At 36.6% G+C, this 18,600-nt stretch overlaps 1 protein-coding gene across 2 annotated transcripts in view; it reads left to right on the forward strand.

Moving 5' to 3' along the window:
• Nucleotides 1-279: 279 nt before the first annotated feature.
• LOC125057032 overlaps nucleotides 280-18,600 on the forward strand; it is a 162,340-nt gene continuing 144,019 nt past the window's right edge. For both annotated transcript variants that reach the window (XM_047660452.1, XM_047660453.1), the window contains exons 1-2: nucleotides 280-343; nucleotides 3,148-3,537. In XM_047660452.1, coding sequence (XP_047516408.1) covers nucleotides 3,222-3,537 — 316 coding nt within the window. In that variant the 5' untranslated portion in view covers nucleotides 280-343; nucleotides 3,148-3,221. The remainder of the gene's footprint in view (nucleotides 344-3,147; nucleotides 3,538-18,600) is intronic.

An 18,600-nucleotide genomic window follows, 5' to 3' on the forward strand; every position in this document is an offset into this window, starting at 1 on the left:
CAAAGCTTAAAGTTCCAATTTTATCTTGCGTTGTCCTCTTGTAGTGACTTGTGAGACTGTGGGGCACATTCGCTTTTCCGGCACACATTAGTGTTAGAAAATCAGATGTATTAACAGGCAACTTTCAACTTAACACAGATGAAATTAGAGCTCAACATTGTTTTATTTAAAAGTTGTGTTTACATCATTTCGGAGGTCGAAAGGTAGCCACGGTCGAGGGCTCAAAGGGGTTTATCGGGGTGAGGGGTGACCCGATCGTCTACTACGTTAGTAGAATCTTGGCTGTTGCGGTGGTCGCACGGCGCGTTATGAAACACGCGTACATTTTCGATTTTTTTTAAACGTAATTCATTTGTTTAATTGTATAACCTCCTTTTTATAGTGTTGTGAATAGTCTGTGCCTTGGATGGAATTTTGTAGACAAAGCCTGGGATTCATCCCGTCGAACGTATGACCTAGTTATAAAGATTGAACGTGCTTAAATTTAAACTTACCGAATATTTAAATTAACTTAAATATATAATGAAATTAGTTAGATAACGAATTATGACGTATACTTATCGATATGCGCTGACTCAATATTATGTAACGTGAAGCTTAGTTTGCCTTCCAAGCCACTAAAGGTAATTTAGGCTTAATTGTATAGAACAACGTATTGATACATAGTATCAGATTTATGAATATCTTTAAAACGAAATTGACGCTGTATGAGATTGATTATGTAATTTTCTTTTAATTTGCAAAGAGGTAGATTTAGAGCCGGCCGAAGTGAGGGCCACTCATATTTAAAAATAGAATATATCTTGATCGACTGTAAAAGCGCGCGAATCACGAGCTGTAAATGGCGGGAACTGGGTATATTCAGTTTTTCCCCTGATACCTAGCATTCGTTACAAAGTTGTAAGCGATTTGTTGATACATACGATGTTCCTTCTCATATCATGATTAAAGATGTATTCAGTTCCGCACTTGCTTTAAACTATAATAATAAAAGAATGTAAATATAAAATAAATCAGTGGCGCTACAACTTTTTTAGGTCTGGGCCTCAGATTTCTGTATCTGTTTCGTGATCATTTGTTAATCTAATAGGCAAGTAGGTGATCAGTCTCCAGTGTCCCACGCCGGCAGGGCAAGCCAATTTCCTCACGATGTTTTTCTTTACTGTTCGAGCGAATATTAAATGCGCAGATATAACGAAAGACCATTGGTGCACAGCCGGGGATGGAACTTACGAGCTTAGGGATGAAAGTCGCACGCTGAAGCCACTAGGCTAACACTACTCAATATAATAAAATAATGCAACGTTTCATATTCTTACTATTATCTAATGACAAATCTGAATAAACACATTACAAGTATCATATATAATAGTTGTTTAATAATTACATGTTTAGTAGTTATATGAGTTATATTTTGTAAAATTATTTGCAACGCAAAGTTTAAATTGAAGTGTTGAACTGACCTTTACATTTGCCCTTTTATATGAAATATCATGTAGGAATAAAAGAGTTTAAAAGAAATAATCAATAATGGAGATTGCCCTTAATAAGACCTAGTCTGAACTTTCCATCCCTCTCAATCGGTCAAAGTGTCCTCTTATACCTTGTTGCGAGTAAGAAAGCTTAGGCTATGATCAGATTTTTGCTGAAACAGGACTACATAGGTGGCAAATGTTTTTTAAAAGGAGATTGTGATGATATGATCAACCATGTTAGTTGCAGACCGCATGGGTGGTCCTTATTAAAATACTTTCGTTTTCGTTCTCTTGTACAAAAATAAAATTACAAAACTTTCCTAATTGTGGCTAATAGTACGTTTATAAATACGTTTAACTTTGTAGAGTACCATGCTAGTAAATGAGGGCTACGGCGCCACGTAGACGGTGCTACGACGTAGACCATTGTAACCCATAAATGTTACTCGCAGGCTGTTTTTAATTAGTTTGTGTAACTTGAACAATTGTTAAATGTTATTTAGAAACTGTCCAGAAATAAAAGAGCACAACATTATCAAAAAAAGGAAAAAAAATTACCTAACGATATTTTTGCTTTGAATTAAATATATTGTTTTAGTTTCATTAAATGAAATCAAAAATAATAATATTATTTTTGAAAAAAAAAAAACAATAATTTATTATATTTTATTTGATAACATTCAATTGTGGCATATACATCGCACTTAAAGTTCTTATAAACTAAACGAAGTTTTAATTAGTACCATGACCGGCAAGTCGCCATTTGTTATTTATACACGTGATACGGAAAATAACAGTTTTACGGCTATCGATTTTTATTTATAAAGGCTGCTTTGCAGGTTGGTAGTGGCTATTTATAAAAAATATCAAATTGTAAGATATACCAAGAGAGAAATGTTGATTAAATTAATATAAAGCGATATTAAGTAGTAATTTCCCGCTACTTAGCGTCAAATTTGGTATTACGAATTGTTTATGGATAATTAATTAAATATAGTATTAACTATCTTAAACATACAAAAGTATAAATATAATATTTTTTGTGTCGGTGATCTTTAAAATATGCCGTTTCGGTGAAAAGCTCATTACAAGTTTATCGGTTATAATGTGATTGTGGGACCTGTTTTAAATAGCTTTTTCCCTTGATAAAAAATAAATATTAACTTAATAAATAGTGTTAAATTTTCGTAAATTTTCTCGCATTCCAGTGTCAATATTTCGAAAAAATATATAAACATTTGATATAATAGTCGTAAACTACACACTAAGAGTAATAAAATCGCAGCAAAGTTAATATTACACAATGGTCATTTTTGTAAGATGAAAAACTTCAAAATTGCGTACGACATAATCAAATCTTTCTTTAAAAGTTTGAAAGAAAAGCAATAAGCGCGCAGTTCTCAAGTTTAATAGCATATTAAGAATTCATAATGCCCGGCACAAAAATTAAAACATACAAATATTTTTAATGTAACGCTTTTCGAATATTATTTAACTATATCAAGTAGGTTCAGTTGGAATCAAAATAAATATACTATTCTTAATAAATAATAATTATATTGATCTGGACCACACAATATCCTCCAAGGCACAGATTTCTTATCTCTATACGTTTGTTGTATCAATTTTTATATTTAATTATATAAAATAAAATATTTTTATTTCCTTCCAGATTTAAACATAAACGCAATCGTCACAAACGCAGTCAATCAAAATATGTAAGGTGAAGTAATGATAAAGTGACAGATGAATCAACGATATGGCACTAGAATTACGGGGGTTTCTAAGCGGGGGGATTGTTATCATAAAAGGGGGCTAAGCTATCACAACAGGGGAATTTTTGAAAATGGTAGGCTCCTTTGGATGTTGGTTACTAAGGGGGGGTCGGCGTATAATGGACGGGGGTTAGTGACAATGTGTATGTGGTTGTGTGTTCTGGTGGGGATTACAAGTGTTGGCGCAAGTGAGTTTCCTGAAAGAGAATGCTGCGATCCAGTATACCCTCCAGTCACGGTGACTACGTCATCGCCTCCTGTCACCCATCCTGTCGGAAAGATTTCAGGTAAGTTAAATTTGTAGTTAAGGCCCTATCCCAGCACGAATTGCTGTGTCAGTGTCTCGGGGTGGACTGCGGGGCGCAGTGGAGAGCTGGAGCACTGAGGCGCACCAGCCTGTAATACCAATTAGTCATGTAAAACATTAAAGTAATGTATTTTATCATTTTTTTTCTGAAAGGGATTACTTGGCTTGCGATAAAATATATCGTGTAAATTTCAAAATCATGTTCCATATATATTTTAGTCATAAAATGAACTCAAATTGTCAAAATTTGGCTATGTTTGGATTTTTTTCTATCAAGCGAAGTTATTTAAATCGTATATCGATCTTTCAAAATGGATACATAAACTACTTAACTCCACCATATATTTTTTCCATTCTCCCTACTTCAAGAAATGATGACGAACAATGGAAAGAAACAATGTACTTTTTTGGAGTTAGGCGACCATGTCGGTCCTTAAGTTATGATTATTATTTTAGAATGAAAATGTTTCATATAACTGTGTAACTCTGTAACTTCTGTAAAACCAGTATTTGTTTCGTGTATCGCCGTTGTGTTGTGTTCATCTACTCGTATCATATAAGTATACTTACATATATTTTACCTTTACCTTTCCAAAGAAACATGCTTTCTTTTTCAATTTCATTAAGTTATCACGCGTTAATAAATTAAGATGTGGTAAATATTTTTTATTTATTTATTTATTGAGGTAGAATGCATAATTCTTGAAACTCCGTGAGAACTAGGAACGACGGATTTCCACAACAGTCTCTCATTTCCATAGGTTCTGGTTTCCGGTTAAGAGGCTCACTGTCATGCGTAAGCACCCATAACATACACAGCCTTTCTCCTTTTCTACACTATAAAATATTCATGATATTCTTAATATTACTGACTAATATATTTATGGTAGGGGAGCCCAAGAGGGGATTTCGGGATTTACTAAAGCGCGGCAGATTAATATATAGGGGGATACCTTGTACCCGGTTAAGTACCTCCACAAAATATGAGGCCCATATATAAAGCCGCACGTGAAGGAGACAGGATCAGTTTAGTAAAAAAAAATTGACCATCAGAAATTCCCGAGCGCGTCAGATTAAGGTAGGGTGAGTTAATTACATCCTAAAAAGTGTATATTCAACTAATCTGACAATTTGAGAGTGACGGAAAAAAAGGGGAGGGCAACAAAGTTGTAAAAAAAAAACGTCATCTCGACATTCTCGAGCGTAGCTAATTTTTTTTTTATTTTGAAGGAAATAATTCAAGAATAATTTTTTTTTTTTTTTTTTTTTATAGAACGGGGGGCAAACGGGCAGGAGGCTCACCTGATGTTAAGTGATACCGCCGCCCATGGACACTCTCAATGCCAGAGGGCTCGCGAGTGCGTTGCCGGCCTTTTAAGAAAAGGTACGCTCTTTTCTTGAAGGACCCTAAGTCGAATTGGTTCGGAAATACTTCAGTGGGCAGCTGGTTCCACATAGTGGTTGTGCGCGGCAAAAACTGCCTTGAAAAACGCTCAGTTGTGGAACGGCGGACGTCGAGGTGATACGGGTGGAATTTCGTATTCTGTCTCGACGTCCGATGATGAAATTCAGCTGCAGGTATTAATCCGAACAACTCCTCTGAACACTCTCCATGGTAAATGCGGTAGAAGATGCAGAGTGACCCCACATCTCTACGCAACGCCAAAGGATCAAGCCGCTCGGAGAGGGATTGGTCGTCGACGATTCGAACCGCTCTGCGTTGTATACGGTCAAGTGGAAGGAGCTGGTACTGGGGAGCCCCCGCCCAGAGGTGAGAGCAGTACTCCATGTGGGGCCGAATTTGCGCTTTATATAGTTGCATGCGGTGGCCCGGAGTGAAGTACCGCCTCGCCTTGCTGAGCACACCAAGCTTTTTGGAGGCTAATTTAGCCTTTCCCTCCAAGTGACCGCGAAACTGAACGTCGTTCGATATGTCAACGCCAAGTATTCCAATGCTGGCTGTGGCTTTAAGAAGAGTGTTTTCGAAAAGAGGAGTAGCGACAAAGGGTGTTTTTTTAGCGGAAAACGCGCAAACTTGTGTCTTCTTGGGGTTAAATTGGACTAGGTTTTGTCTGCCCCAGTCTGAGACTCCACGTAGTAGAGTTTCGACTTCAGACACAAGTTTGTTCCGGTACTCATCAACAACTGCCCGAGAAATACCTGCCCGGCCAGTGTAAAGAATATCCCCAGTGCTGTCATCCGCATAGCAGTGAATGTTGCTAAGTTGCAACATATCATTGATATGCAGAAGAAATAGGGTCGGGGATAGAACACAGCCTTGTGGGACCCCAGCGTTCACGGGTTTAAGGTCGGAACATGCTCCGTCGATGACGACCTTGATGCTCCGATCGGCCAGAAAGCTGGAGATCCAATCGCATAATTTCTCGGGAAGCCCATAGGCTGGAAGCTTCGAGAGCAGTGCTCTGTGCCACACCCGATCGAAGGCTTTCGCTATGTCCAAACTTACCGCCAGCGCCTCCCCCTTGGACTCAATTGCTTCCGCCCACCTATGAGTAAGGTATACAAGGAGGTCACCAGCTGAGCGACCACGACGAAAGCCGTACTGAGAATCGCTAATCAACTGGTGATCTTCTAGATAACTCAAGAGCTGGCAATTAATAATGGTTTCCATTATTTTGGAGAACAAGGAGGTTATAGCTATTGGGCGATAGTTGGACGGATCAGAGCGATCGCCTTTTTTTGGGATCGGATGTATCGAAGCGGTCTTCCAGCACTTCGGGACAGTGCCGAGCGAGTACAGGTACCGGAAAAGGCGCGTTAAGACCGGAGCCAACTCAGGAGCACAAGTACGCAGCACAATTGGGGGGATACCATCCGGCCCGCTCGACTTATGAATGTCCAAGGAAGATAGTGCTTTGCGGACAGCACGTTGCCGGAATGTGATTTCCGGCATCGAGGAATCACACCGCGAAATGGTCGGTGGTGATCTCCCTCGGTCATCCAAAGTCGAGTTGGACGCGAAGAGACAGCCCAAAAGGTCGGCCTTCTCCTTCGCAGTGTGGGCCAGAGAGTCATCCTCCCTGTGCAGTGGCGGAATGGAGGGCTGACAAAAATTCCCCTGGACAGCTTTGGCGAGAGACCAGAAGGCTCGAGTCCCTGAAGGGAGTTGGGCCAATCTCTCGCCAAATCTGGCAATGTGCTCTGACTTTGCCTTAGTGATTTCTCGTTTGAAGGACCTGGAGGCTGAGTTATATGCTGTTTTAAGTTCGCTGGTATTGGCATCACGAGATTTCGCCGCTTCCGCCCATGCCTTAAAGCATTCTCGCTTTCGACGCGAGGCCGCCTTGCAAGAACGTTTAAACCAGGGCTGAGACTTGCCACCGATCGGCACCGCAGAAAATGGAATAAAGAGTTCCATGCCCTGCAGAACCACTTCGGCGACAGAGGCGGCGACGGAATCTGGAGCTTCCGGCGAAAAGCACATAGGCCCCCAAGGGTAGGACGCAAAGAAAGACCGCATCCCGTCCCAATCTGCTGACTTATAGTGCCAAATACGGCGACAACCCATAAAGCGGGGCCGTGAAGGGCGCGTAGATGGCACAGTACTCCGGACCACACAATGATCTGATGAACCCAATGGCGGGTCAACAGAGACTTGATAGTTCTCCGGATGTGAAGTCAGCAGAAGGTCCAACAAAGAGGGTTTATGACCATCCACATCTGGTATTCGCGTAATCGCAGGGACCATTTGTGTCAGGTCGTAGGCTAAAGCAAAGTCGTGAAAGGATCTTCCCGCGTGATCGGTAGTTTCAGAGCCGAGCCAATCGGCATGGTGGGCGTTAAAATCGCCAAGTATCACGATTTCAGCGGTAGGAACCCTTTCGAGCAGGGAATCTGTAGCCATTTGGATGTGCTCAATGAGTCGGTCAGTTTCGATATTTCCGCTATGGGACCTATACAGGCATGCGTAGAATCGCGGATGGTCATCGCAGTCTACGCGCAGCCAGAGGTTAGATAGGTCCCTTCCTTCAAGCGTCCCGAGGCGACGAGAACAGATATCCTCTCTGACGTACACGCAAACTCCCGCCCGCGGCACAAATGAATGTTCCAATTTGTACCCCGGGTAGGAGAGGTAGGAAGTATCAGCCGGGGAGGAAATCTGAGTCTCGGTAAGAAAGAGCAAGGCCGGCTTCGCAGTTTCTAAATGGTAGTGGACTGCGTTGATATTGGTATTGAGCCCCCTAACATTTGTGAAGTCCACGGCGAGTGTGGACGGGGGTGCCTTTGTAGGTTTGCTCCGTTTGCCCCGAGAACGAATTATGTTATTTTTTCCGAGCGCAGAATTGCCCCCCCCAGAATACGAAGGGCAGCCTGTGCGTCCACCACCGGGCGCAGAGTGTCCCGGTGTTGGACGCCCAGAGGGGGATTCTCCACCGCGAGCGCGTGTGGTACCCCCCTGGGGTAGATTCTGTCTTTTTTTCTGCACCTTCATATTTCTTGTAGAGGGGGGGGGGGAAATGGGCTCCGGGAGTCTCTCTCACCGCACGAAACGCGAGTACAATAAGGCAAACTTATTGCATCACTTCACGCCGGTTTTCTGAGAGACAGTGGTACTGCCCCGGTCGTGCCTGCCCATTTGGCTGAAGCCCGAAGGCAACAGCATGGCACTCCCACTAGGAAAATATATAATCTGACGATTTCCGCAAGCCGAAATAACAAAAATTCGTCGATAAAGTTAAATGCGTGCAGCTGCGTGATGCCTACATTTCCTTAAACCGATCGGAATCTACTAAACGGCGTTCTAAATATTTCCCTCAAAATTACATTTCCTGTGAATTTGAACCGATTCGGACCGATAGGTTTTGAGAAATTTTGAAAAATCTTAAAAAAATAAGAAATATTTTTTTTTAAAGTGGTTTCTTTATCGATCAACTTCAAAAACTAATCCTTTGAGCTTGAAAAACCACGTCGATCGCCACCAAGCTGGTCAAAAGCGGTTGATTCGTTCGAGAGATATCGTACACGAAAGAAACCCGAAAAAGTGTTTTTTCGGGATTACTCCGAAATTTGTGGTTCGATCAATTAAAATTGCAAAATTATTTATGAGGATGATAAAACTGCGTCGAATGCCGCCAACCGCGTGAAAATTGCTTGATCCATTCAAAAGTTATTGCGGTTTGAAAATTCCAAAAATAGTGTTCTATGAAACTTCTATCAGACGTTCGAGCTGGGAGAGCTCAAATGCATAGAAATGTTATTTCTTTGAACTCAGCGAGCTCAAAATATCAATTTTAAGCGCCCAGGAATGGAATTAGCGGGAAGTTGCAGAGATGGCCCTTTAGGTGAACCGTTTTTCTATATTTTTTTTGGCAGATCAGGCGAATCCCTCTAGGTAATCGTCAGATTATGAGACAGTACGTTTAGAACATAAAGATGAACCACATATATCTTAATCTGACGCGCTTGAGTATTTCAAAATTGCGATTTTTTTTTGCAAATTAAGAAAATGGCTGTGAGTTTGCGTCCCATCGAAATCGTCAGATTAGTGAATGAGAGCTTTTTTTTGGTGCACTTAACACTCCCTTTGAAAATCTGACGCGCTCGATAAAAAAATTTTTTTTTTAATTTTCAACCCTTAAATACAACCACCCGCATCATGCAAACGATCAGATTAACATACGTACATTATTAAAAATACGTAGGGCATAGATGCTATCAATATCTGACGCGCTCGAGGATGTCCATGCAACAGTTTTTTTTTACATATTTAACTATCTATAGCCGCTTCCCCCACCGATGAAAAGGAATTTATCATATAACATTTTTTTCTTCTTTTTATCTAAGCTTTGCATCCCAATAGGTCTCTACGACGCTCGAGTAAATCCCCATTTAGCATCGTGGGCTCCCCTACCATTATAACAGTAGAATGTATCAGCAGGTAACCGAATTAAAAACCTGTAGTGTGTAACAATTCCACGTATAACTGTTTGTTTACATACGCGTACCTTTTGTGAACCAATGAAGCAAGGGTCAAATGCTGTGAAATGGTCTCAACAAATCAGCCGTATGATATTGTTACCTGGGTTTCCTGAAAAGCGTACCACTCGACTACACTTGCTCTGAAACGGCCTGAAAAAATGTTTCAGTCTCCTGAAAACTAGGATAACATTCTGTAAATGACGATTTTCTCTCCCCTGAAACGGTCAGAAATCACATTTCAGTCTGCTGAAAGGTTCTCTAAGTAGTGGAAAAGTCTAAAAACATTGCAGTCGACCCGTCTTCGTAACAATATTGTAAAATGATGCCCTGTATGAAATACTAATTAAATTGAAATTTCTCTATGTAGAGTGATTTAGTTAAATAATTTTATATTTACCTTTTGTATACTTTAATGTATTATCACTTGAAGTTTTGTTGTACATTACACTACTACAACCGCAAAAACTTTTTTAAGCTGATTTTAATAAAAGCCAGTAGCTCTACAAACACTTAGGACTGGCCTCAGATTTATTAATTTGCCTCTTACATGCTTATTATCATCATCATCAATGTTCATCACTTCTATATACGTATTGTAAAGAATAACCTTATGCCGTCGACTGAATGCGCAACTGTTTTAGATTATTAATAATATTAATAATCTTTATTTATTTCTCACAAAAACTTAGGACATAAAGAAGTGACAGTTGTATACTCTTATAAATAAATAATAGTCTTATTTCTGTTTAGGGAAAAAGCTAGTTTGTGTGAGACTGATGCCTGCTAAAGGTAAGTACCTGTGTTACAGGTCATCAGAATTAAAAATTTAAAAAAATTATGAAACGATTTTTGAGATAAATTGTCATTGAACGTTGAAAAACTTAAAAATACCACGTCACTAACTATCAGTGTTGTCACCGTCAGTAATAAACTGTCACCAGGCGTAATTAATAATGTCACGCTACGGATATCCAATGTTTACTTACTGTCAGTTGTGAAATACTGAGTTCATTGTTTACGAAATCGGTGTCTATCACAACATTTAAATTCTATTTTTAAAGCAGTGCGTGATAAATGTATGCGAATTCTGTTAGTATTTTATAATACACTAGCTGACCAGGCAAACGTCGTTTTGTATATCATTTATAATAAAAAATAGGGGTTGATCGTAGAAGGGTGAAAATTAGGGGTTGTATGTATTTTTTAATGCTGTATCATAAAAAAATTAAATTAGAAATTAAAAATTTTGTCTAAAAAATAAAAATTAAATTTAGGGGTGGACTACCCCTAACATTTAGGGGGATGAAAAATAGATGTTGGCCGATTCTCATAGATACCGGATAAACACAAAAAATTTCATCAAAATCGGTCAAGCCGTTTCGGAGGAGTATGGCAACGAAAACTGTGACACGAGAATTTTATATATTAGATTTTTCTTTACTCGATACAGGATAAAGGTTTTATTGACACATTTGGATGCAACGAGTGATGTATAGACGTTATAAATTAACGATAAGCCTATTTGCTCTTTAATTAAAAATAAAGTTACAATTTCAATAAAGTATTAATTGATAAGTCAAATACACCGTGTTACGGTAGTACTCAATGGTCTCTTTCTGTCAAATTGTATTACCGCTGTGCTAAATTACTGATTAGACGGTATACATTTGGCATACATTTGTAGGTTAAATGTATTATATTCTTCCTAAAAGGCTGTCTATTTTGTAAGCTTTATATTTAAATCTACTAGAAACACCACCATAGTACGAAACATCGAATCGTAAAACTGTAGCTTTGATACGACAAATTAACCACTACATTTCTATTAACTGTGGTAACAACACACGTCGCCAATGATGAATTGCAAGTTGAAAGGCTTGCTTCTATTATTGTGAAAAACTAGGTCAAGTCACGGCTATTATTCTCACAAGTTTTGTTGCCCTCGCGCAGCTATAATTAATTTACATTATGCAATACAATTAAAGTGAAAACGAATTGTAATTTGGGGTTAATTTTTGACTTAGCAATTTATTACGCTTTTATTTTTGACTCTTTGTCATAAACATTGGTTATAAAGACAAGTCAAAAACGCATTAAGAGCTAATTATAGAATAGAGTTAGCTGTTTAGAGACCGTGACATACACACATTTTTGAATGTGTTTTATAAGTCTTTGTTTAATGCTACAAATCCGTTACAATTAGATTCACAACCAATCCAGGACCTTAGGCTTACTCGTCATTTGTATTAGTATCGATATCGATAGAATTATTTTATTAACGTCTTTTTCTACGAAAATTTCAGTACGCAATGTTTAGGAAAGACTAAATAAATAGTAAATACCTCGAGAAAATTTTATTAATTTAAAGTAACTGTGATAAACGTGTTCTAAACTGTTTGTGTTTATTTAATATGTAAATAATTGTATTTCATATTTACATTAAAATGCTACATGCAATTGTTTTGATATCATTAAATAACTATGCGATTAAATTAATAATATGACTTGCTTTATAAACAACTGCATGTTGTATTTGTACTGCGGGATTTTGTATTGACGTTTTGATACAGGTGAACGCATAGCTTAGATTGCCCCATATTCAAAACAGAAATATATATTCAAGAAAGACGGCAAATTAAATGACCTATACAAAACAGATCGTAGAATTGTGTCTACCCCATTATAAAGTATACGATTACCTATTACCAATTCAAAAGCATGGCTTTTAGCTTTCCTTTAATTTTAAACAATAGCGGTTTATTTTTACTGTTATAGGTGAGAAAAATTCAAGGGTCATTAACTTTTAACCCTTCACTCGGGAGCCATTTTCACATAAACCTTAGCACCTCCCATTTACCAACCTCATTACCTAATGGAGGCTAATCTTTTAAACTACACACCGAAACTTATGTAGGCATTAGTTGTGTTACGAGGTAATATTTCTTGAGTTGTCAAGGCTGTAATAATGGAAAATCTTTTACAATACCTTTATAATTATAACACGTTATTAATATCACTATAACACAAAACAGGAGAAAAATAAAACAAAAGAAGTAAAGGATGTAAATGGGCGGTCTTACTGCTAAAAACCGTTTCTTCTTATTTATTTAAGAGTTGTTACACAGACAGACTTGTTGTTTATATAGTGGACTATGGGGCAGATATATTATTGTACCCGTAGTATTTATGATTATTTGAACGTAAAGTGTTAAGCTTTGTGATACTACGAAAAAGTTGTTTAAATTGACCTCCAGGTCAATAGGGATAAAATAATTAATAATTGTTTTGAATAGACTCATTGGTCTAGTGGTTCGCACCCCTGACTGCGAATCCATGGGTCCCGCGTTCGATCCCCGGCTGAGACGAACATCGATGTGATGAGCATTTGGTGTTGTGCTTAGGTCTTGGGTGTTTAAATATGTATTTATATGTCTATCTATCTATAACATGTATGTATATCCGTTGCCTAGTACGCATAACACAAGCTTCACCAGCTTAGCATGGGACTAGGTCAATTGGTGTGAATTGTCTTAAAAAAAAAAAATAGCACTCCGGGAGTGCCGGCAGAAGTGAAAACTTCAATATTAACGTTGTGTTTAATTATAAGTATAAAAGTACTATCATTTATGAGGTAGAATACAATGTTTATTTATTGCGCTATCGTACACAAATATGACAATTTATATGTTGTTATTTATAATATTATATCGTTATTTATATATTACATTAAATTTTATCTCTCAGAAAAATCAACTTCCATCCATAATTTCGGCGACTTTTACACCATCGTTATTATCAGAATCATCATCGCAAATTTTTACAACTGATACAATTGGTTTATGATAACTGAAGTAAGAAACAAACAGTTTTGATTCGAACCTATTTAAGTGTCTAATAAAGACCGCATCAATAGTAGTTTTGTATTTCGTTGTGCTAAAATTGCGATCATTTGACATAGTTAAACCAAATTCATTATTTAAAAATTCAATTAATGATTGATTTTTATCGTCTGCAAAGTTTATATTGAAATCTCCACTTAAAATCATTGGCACTTTATCAAAGCTTTTCCCAATTTTTTTTGAAGCAATGCAGATGCGTCATGAGAATAAATAAATAAATTTTCGTACAAGAAGTCTCGTATAACACGCAAAGACTCCCATAATTTAAACAATTCACATTTACGAATACACAACAGTGTATTTACTACACAACAGTCAAGCAATCAGCTGTCACCATCCTTGGATACGCGTGGGACGCTGTACATAAACACACACGGTCATTCGCGCAAGCGCCCTGTGCCGCCTAAACAGAGCAGCACACTCAGGGTGAGATCTATAGTGCGCACTTAGACTTTGCTCAGACTTAACTACAACCATTCTTTACTTTTTTAAAGGATAATAAAGAAGGTATTGCATGAAATGAAACATCAATTTCTGTCTTAGCTTGAGCTTAGCTTAATCTCACCGTTAAAATGTCTATAAATATACTAAATCATAGTTTAACCTTAGTGTTTTTCGTAAGTAAAGTCTGAGCAAAGTCCAAGTGCGCACTATAGATCTCACCCTCAGGCACGGTAGAAAGAGTGGGAGATACTAGTTCCTCTCCCTTCCCCTCGATCTTACGCTTTTTCGATCAGCATCACGTGACCCTGACGCAAGTTTGAAAGTTTTTACCCATACAAAAAGTGCTCAGCGCCGCTAAAGAAGTTTTCACTTCAAAAACAAAAACAAATATTATTTGCTACACTCATTTAAAGGTTTCAACTACTTTTTTTAAATCTAATTAAAATTAGAAAACATGATAATCTCGTCTCGATAGCTTTTGAAATATTAAAAAAATTAATACATCTTACAATAGCATGTTTAAATAAAATAAAAAGTTTTCCTAAAATAAGTACAGCAGTAAAATTTTATCTTTAAAAATAACTAAGTTAAACTAGTGCACGACGAAATAAACTTTTTAACACCTCTGACTTGATATAATTTTAAAATATTTTCTAGTGTAGATTTTATTAATTTAAAATTGTGAACTGTTCGCCAAATTTTTTCTCTTGTTCCTCATTATGCGGAGATTAATTGACGTTTCTTGACCTTTCGCGGTCCAATTAGTGACCTAGTCTAGATATTGCAATATTCTGATAGTAATTTATCTATACTAATATTACAAAGAGGAAAGATTTGATTGTTTGTTTGCATTGGATAGGCTCTAAAACTATGGAACTGATTTGCACAATTCCACGTAGTTTGTTCCGGTTCCAATGGTTGTCACCATTGGAACCCTACGTTATTCTTGATGAGCATAGACTATAGAATATTTTTTAAAAAGCTAATTATCTGTATGAAATTACCATTATATAATCCAAGGTTTTAAAAAGACGTTGCGAAAGCTATTGTCCATATAGCAATCTGATGTACTACAGTTTTATAGAAGACATCAATCTACTAAAAAGTCTGCGATTCCATATAAAAAAAAGTATTCAATAAATATCGATAATATTTTTCCACTTTGGCGCTGAGTTTGCGTTGCTGTTATTACGAAACGATAATACGATATATACGAATTTTATAATGGACAAAAACATCGAACAGTTTGTCTTTAACTCTGCATCGCCAATAGAATTTCGTGTTTGGAGTCCCTTAATAAGACGTTACAGAGGAATTACAGAGAGTAAACACGTCTTATGAGTGGTACAAAACGATAAAAGGTGGTTGAGCCGTGATGAAGATTTAACCGAAGCTAAAATTTGATTGCAATATTCGTTAGCGATTTTGAAGTTGATCAAATAAATGTGGATGAATTACTAAGGTATATTTTGTGTATTATTGTTTATACTTTACTTCATGAGATCATATAACATTTTTATTTAGCTTTAGTACAAGAGTATCTTCACAATGGTAAATTACTAATCTGTTAATAGGCTGCTTATTGCCGATACCGCGTGCATCGATTGCTATTTGAAATGCAATTTGTCTTGCATATATCTATAGGAAATACCATCATTAAATGGTTGTTTCGCCTATCAATAGTAGGTATGTGGTTGCATTGCAGGATTAAGCCCACTAAAAAAAGGATAATTGTGCCGCGCTACATATCTTGATTTTAATTCAAATACTATTTACACGTGGAAAATATATTTGCTTCAGATGTAATTTTTAAAACTAAGATTTTCTTTTCAACGTGTAAGACTCGTGTAATGAAAGAAAATGAAAAATATTTTATATTGAATCACAAGAACATTATATATGTTAGTGAAGTTCAATTTCCTTCTATATCAAATTTTGACACTGTAAACAATTTAAACACATAATATTTTTTTTTAAATTTAAATTGAATTTTTAGCTATTATAATATAATTATTATGAATGTTGACGCTTAGGTGGACGGAGAAATTGCGACAATGCAATAATCGGGATTTTCATTAAAACTTTTTCTGCTGTAGAGCTAATATGACGAATCTGGTTGGCGGTTACCCTGGCACATGTCAAATTCATCACCACATCAATAGATATTTTGTCATTTCCTTTCTGGTTTATGAGGCGTATTTTAATAAAATAATATAGAGATCCGCTGTCACTAGCACCACGCCTACTGAATGTATTCAGCACGTAGCGATATGAATATAAATGAATCTCCAAATTTGTTTATCGATGCATTCTATACTAGTAGCTTACCCCGATATTAAGCGAAATCTGGCCTTATTGTCGTGAAATACTTAGATATAGGTCTTTGTATATATTTTTAAATAAATAAACAAAATAAACATCATTCTAATAAACCACGATCAAAACCAAATATTTTAGTGTTTTGGTTATGATTTATGATGGTCTCTTGTTAAAAAGAATTTTATATGTATTCTGAGAAAGAAATAACTTTAATACCTACATATAAATTAATACTATTAAATAAGACATTTTCTGTTGAAATTATAAGGATTTTTTTGTAGTTACTAGTCTTCGAAATGAGAATTTAGTTCTTACTTTAAGCAAGCCAATGCCTGACTAAGCTACACACAGTGATAAGCAACTATTCATTATAATCTTGAGGAACAACAGCCTTAATTTGACAGTCATAGCAGCAGATTTGTCCTTAAACATTTTTTTATACAGCTTTTTATATTTTCTTAAACAGCTTTATAAAAGTCCCTAATAATTATTCCTAAAATAACCGTTCATGACAAGGTTGATACGTCACTTTATATTCATAACGACGACAAAGCGCCACTTAGGTTCGTTTGAAAACGATAATCATGTACTTGTATATATTTATTGCCTATTAAATTCTGAATTTCAATTTGGACCTCAATAACAACGTATTGGGATTTTCTTAACATTAATCGTTATAATATGGTAATTCTTTTAACAAATATAAATTAACAAGTAGTTTTAAGCGACAGTAGTATGGATTCCCGGGCACTGCCTCACCCACTGCTTCGGTAAAAAAAGCTGTTTCGGAGGCAGCGCCCGCCTAAAAAAAAAAAAAAAAAAAAAAAAAAAAAAAAGTTTGTACTCTAACCCCACTAAACAGGACGTGCGGAGTCGAATGCACTCACTCCTGAACTGATAGCTCTAACCGTTCCAGAGATAGCTTTCCCAAAACCTTGCTAATTACTTACTAATCACCACCTTATCAGTTACTATTTCCTGCACGAAATCCCCACTCATTATCTAATTACTTAATGACTCAGTACGAATGCATCGTTATCTACTTTCCTACATTCACTAACCCGATCTATGGCTCTAAAAGAAAAATAGAATAATATAATATAATAAACTATATCTAACCTAACCTAACCTACGGGTCTAAGCAAACAACAATAAATATACCTACATTAACACCATTATCTATAATAAAATTAGATGTAAGGGTTACATATTTAAATAAAACATTTTTATTCCAGGTATTATTCTTTTATTTATATGTCCATTATATTTCTATACAAATTTACTAGCACCGTATCATTGTTCTCTGAGTCACACGTAAAATTTCTAAGGAAGTCTTCTAATCTCATCCCCCTGAACTTGTAATATATGTATACCAAACAGTACTCTCCGCACACCGCCGATAGGTAATCCTGAACCGTAAGGTTATTGTATCTCCACATGCAACAATTCCTCCTTAAAAATCCTTCTATTGCTTCAATAGGTTTACGTCCAAACGAATCAAAGTATTCCCCAACTCTTTCGACGTTTATATGAATAGCCACCCAATGAGACCCCGGCTGTGAATCAGGGTCAAGATTGCATATGATAAGTGCTGGCACCTGAGCATACATCGGCAATCGATTTGAAGGATATACGTTGCTCTGGAGGCTGGGATGTATTCTACGAAGACTCATTTGCACTTCTAGTGTGTTCATACTTTAATACGCGTTTACTCCCCTACTCTTTCACTCTTTTACTGACTACATTTATTACTATCAATTCATATTTATACCAATGTATTTAAACACACATAATATGATCTCAACATAAGTAATGAGTCTCTTTGTAAAAAAAGTAATGAAGGTAAATAAAAACCATGTCATATTCGATTACATTATATTTTATTATTCTTAATATCATAATAATTACATAAGTGATTGCTTAACTACTATAATCCACACATACATTTCTGTTCTTATCTATTTCTATAATATTTGAAAACTCTGCGTAAACTACACAGTTAATTGTTTCAGTCAATGCGCTCTCGAATCTTACTTCCATTCTTACACTACCATGGCGTACAAGATTCCAATGCACATTAGAGTTAGCCGACAAGTCAGGTGTTAAATCAAAAGCTAGTAAACAGTATCCATTTGAATATTGTTCCCTCGATATTCCATTACCTTCGTTAAGAAAATGTATACCGGTGCCTGAGTACAGGGTGTGGTATGCGCTAGTAAATACATCGTTTGGAAATGATGGTTGTAACGATTTTGAAGGTATCTGTTGACCATCTATATATAGGCTAAATGAGCAAATACCAAAATTTTCAAAGTTGAAAGGATTTTTAACATAACTACCGTTGAATGCTGTATTATTCACAAAACCTATAATACATCTCTTAGGAACCTGTCCTAAAAATATATTGTCCAGTGTTTTACCCTGCACACCAGCTGGTATGG

Source organism: Pieris napi, chromosome 16 (genome assembly GCF_905475465.1).
Source record: "Pieris napi chromosome 16, ilPieNapi1.2, whole genome shotgun sequence".
In the NCBI taxonomy this organism is placed as follows: domain Eukaryota; kingdom Metazoa; phylum Arthropoda; class Insecta; order Lepidoptera; family Pieridae; genus Pieris; species Pieris napi.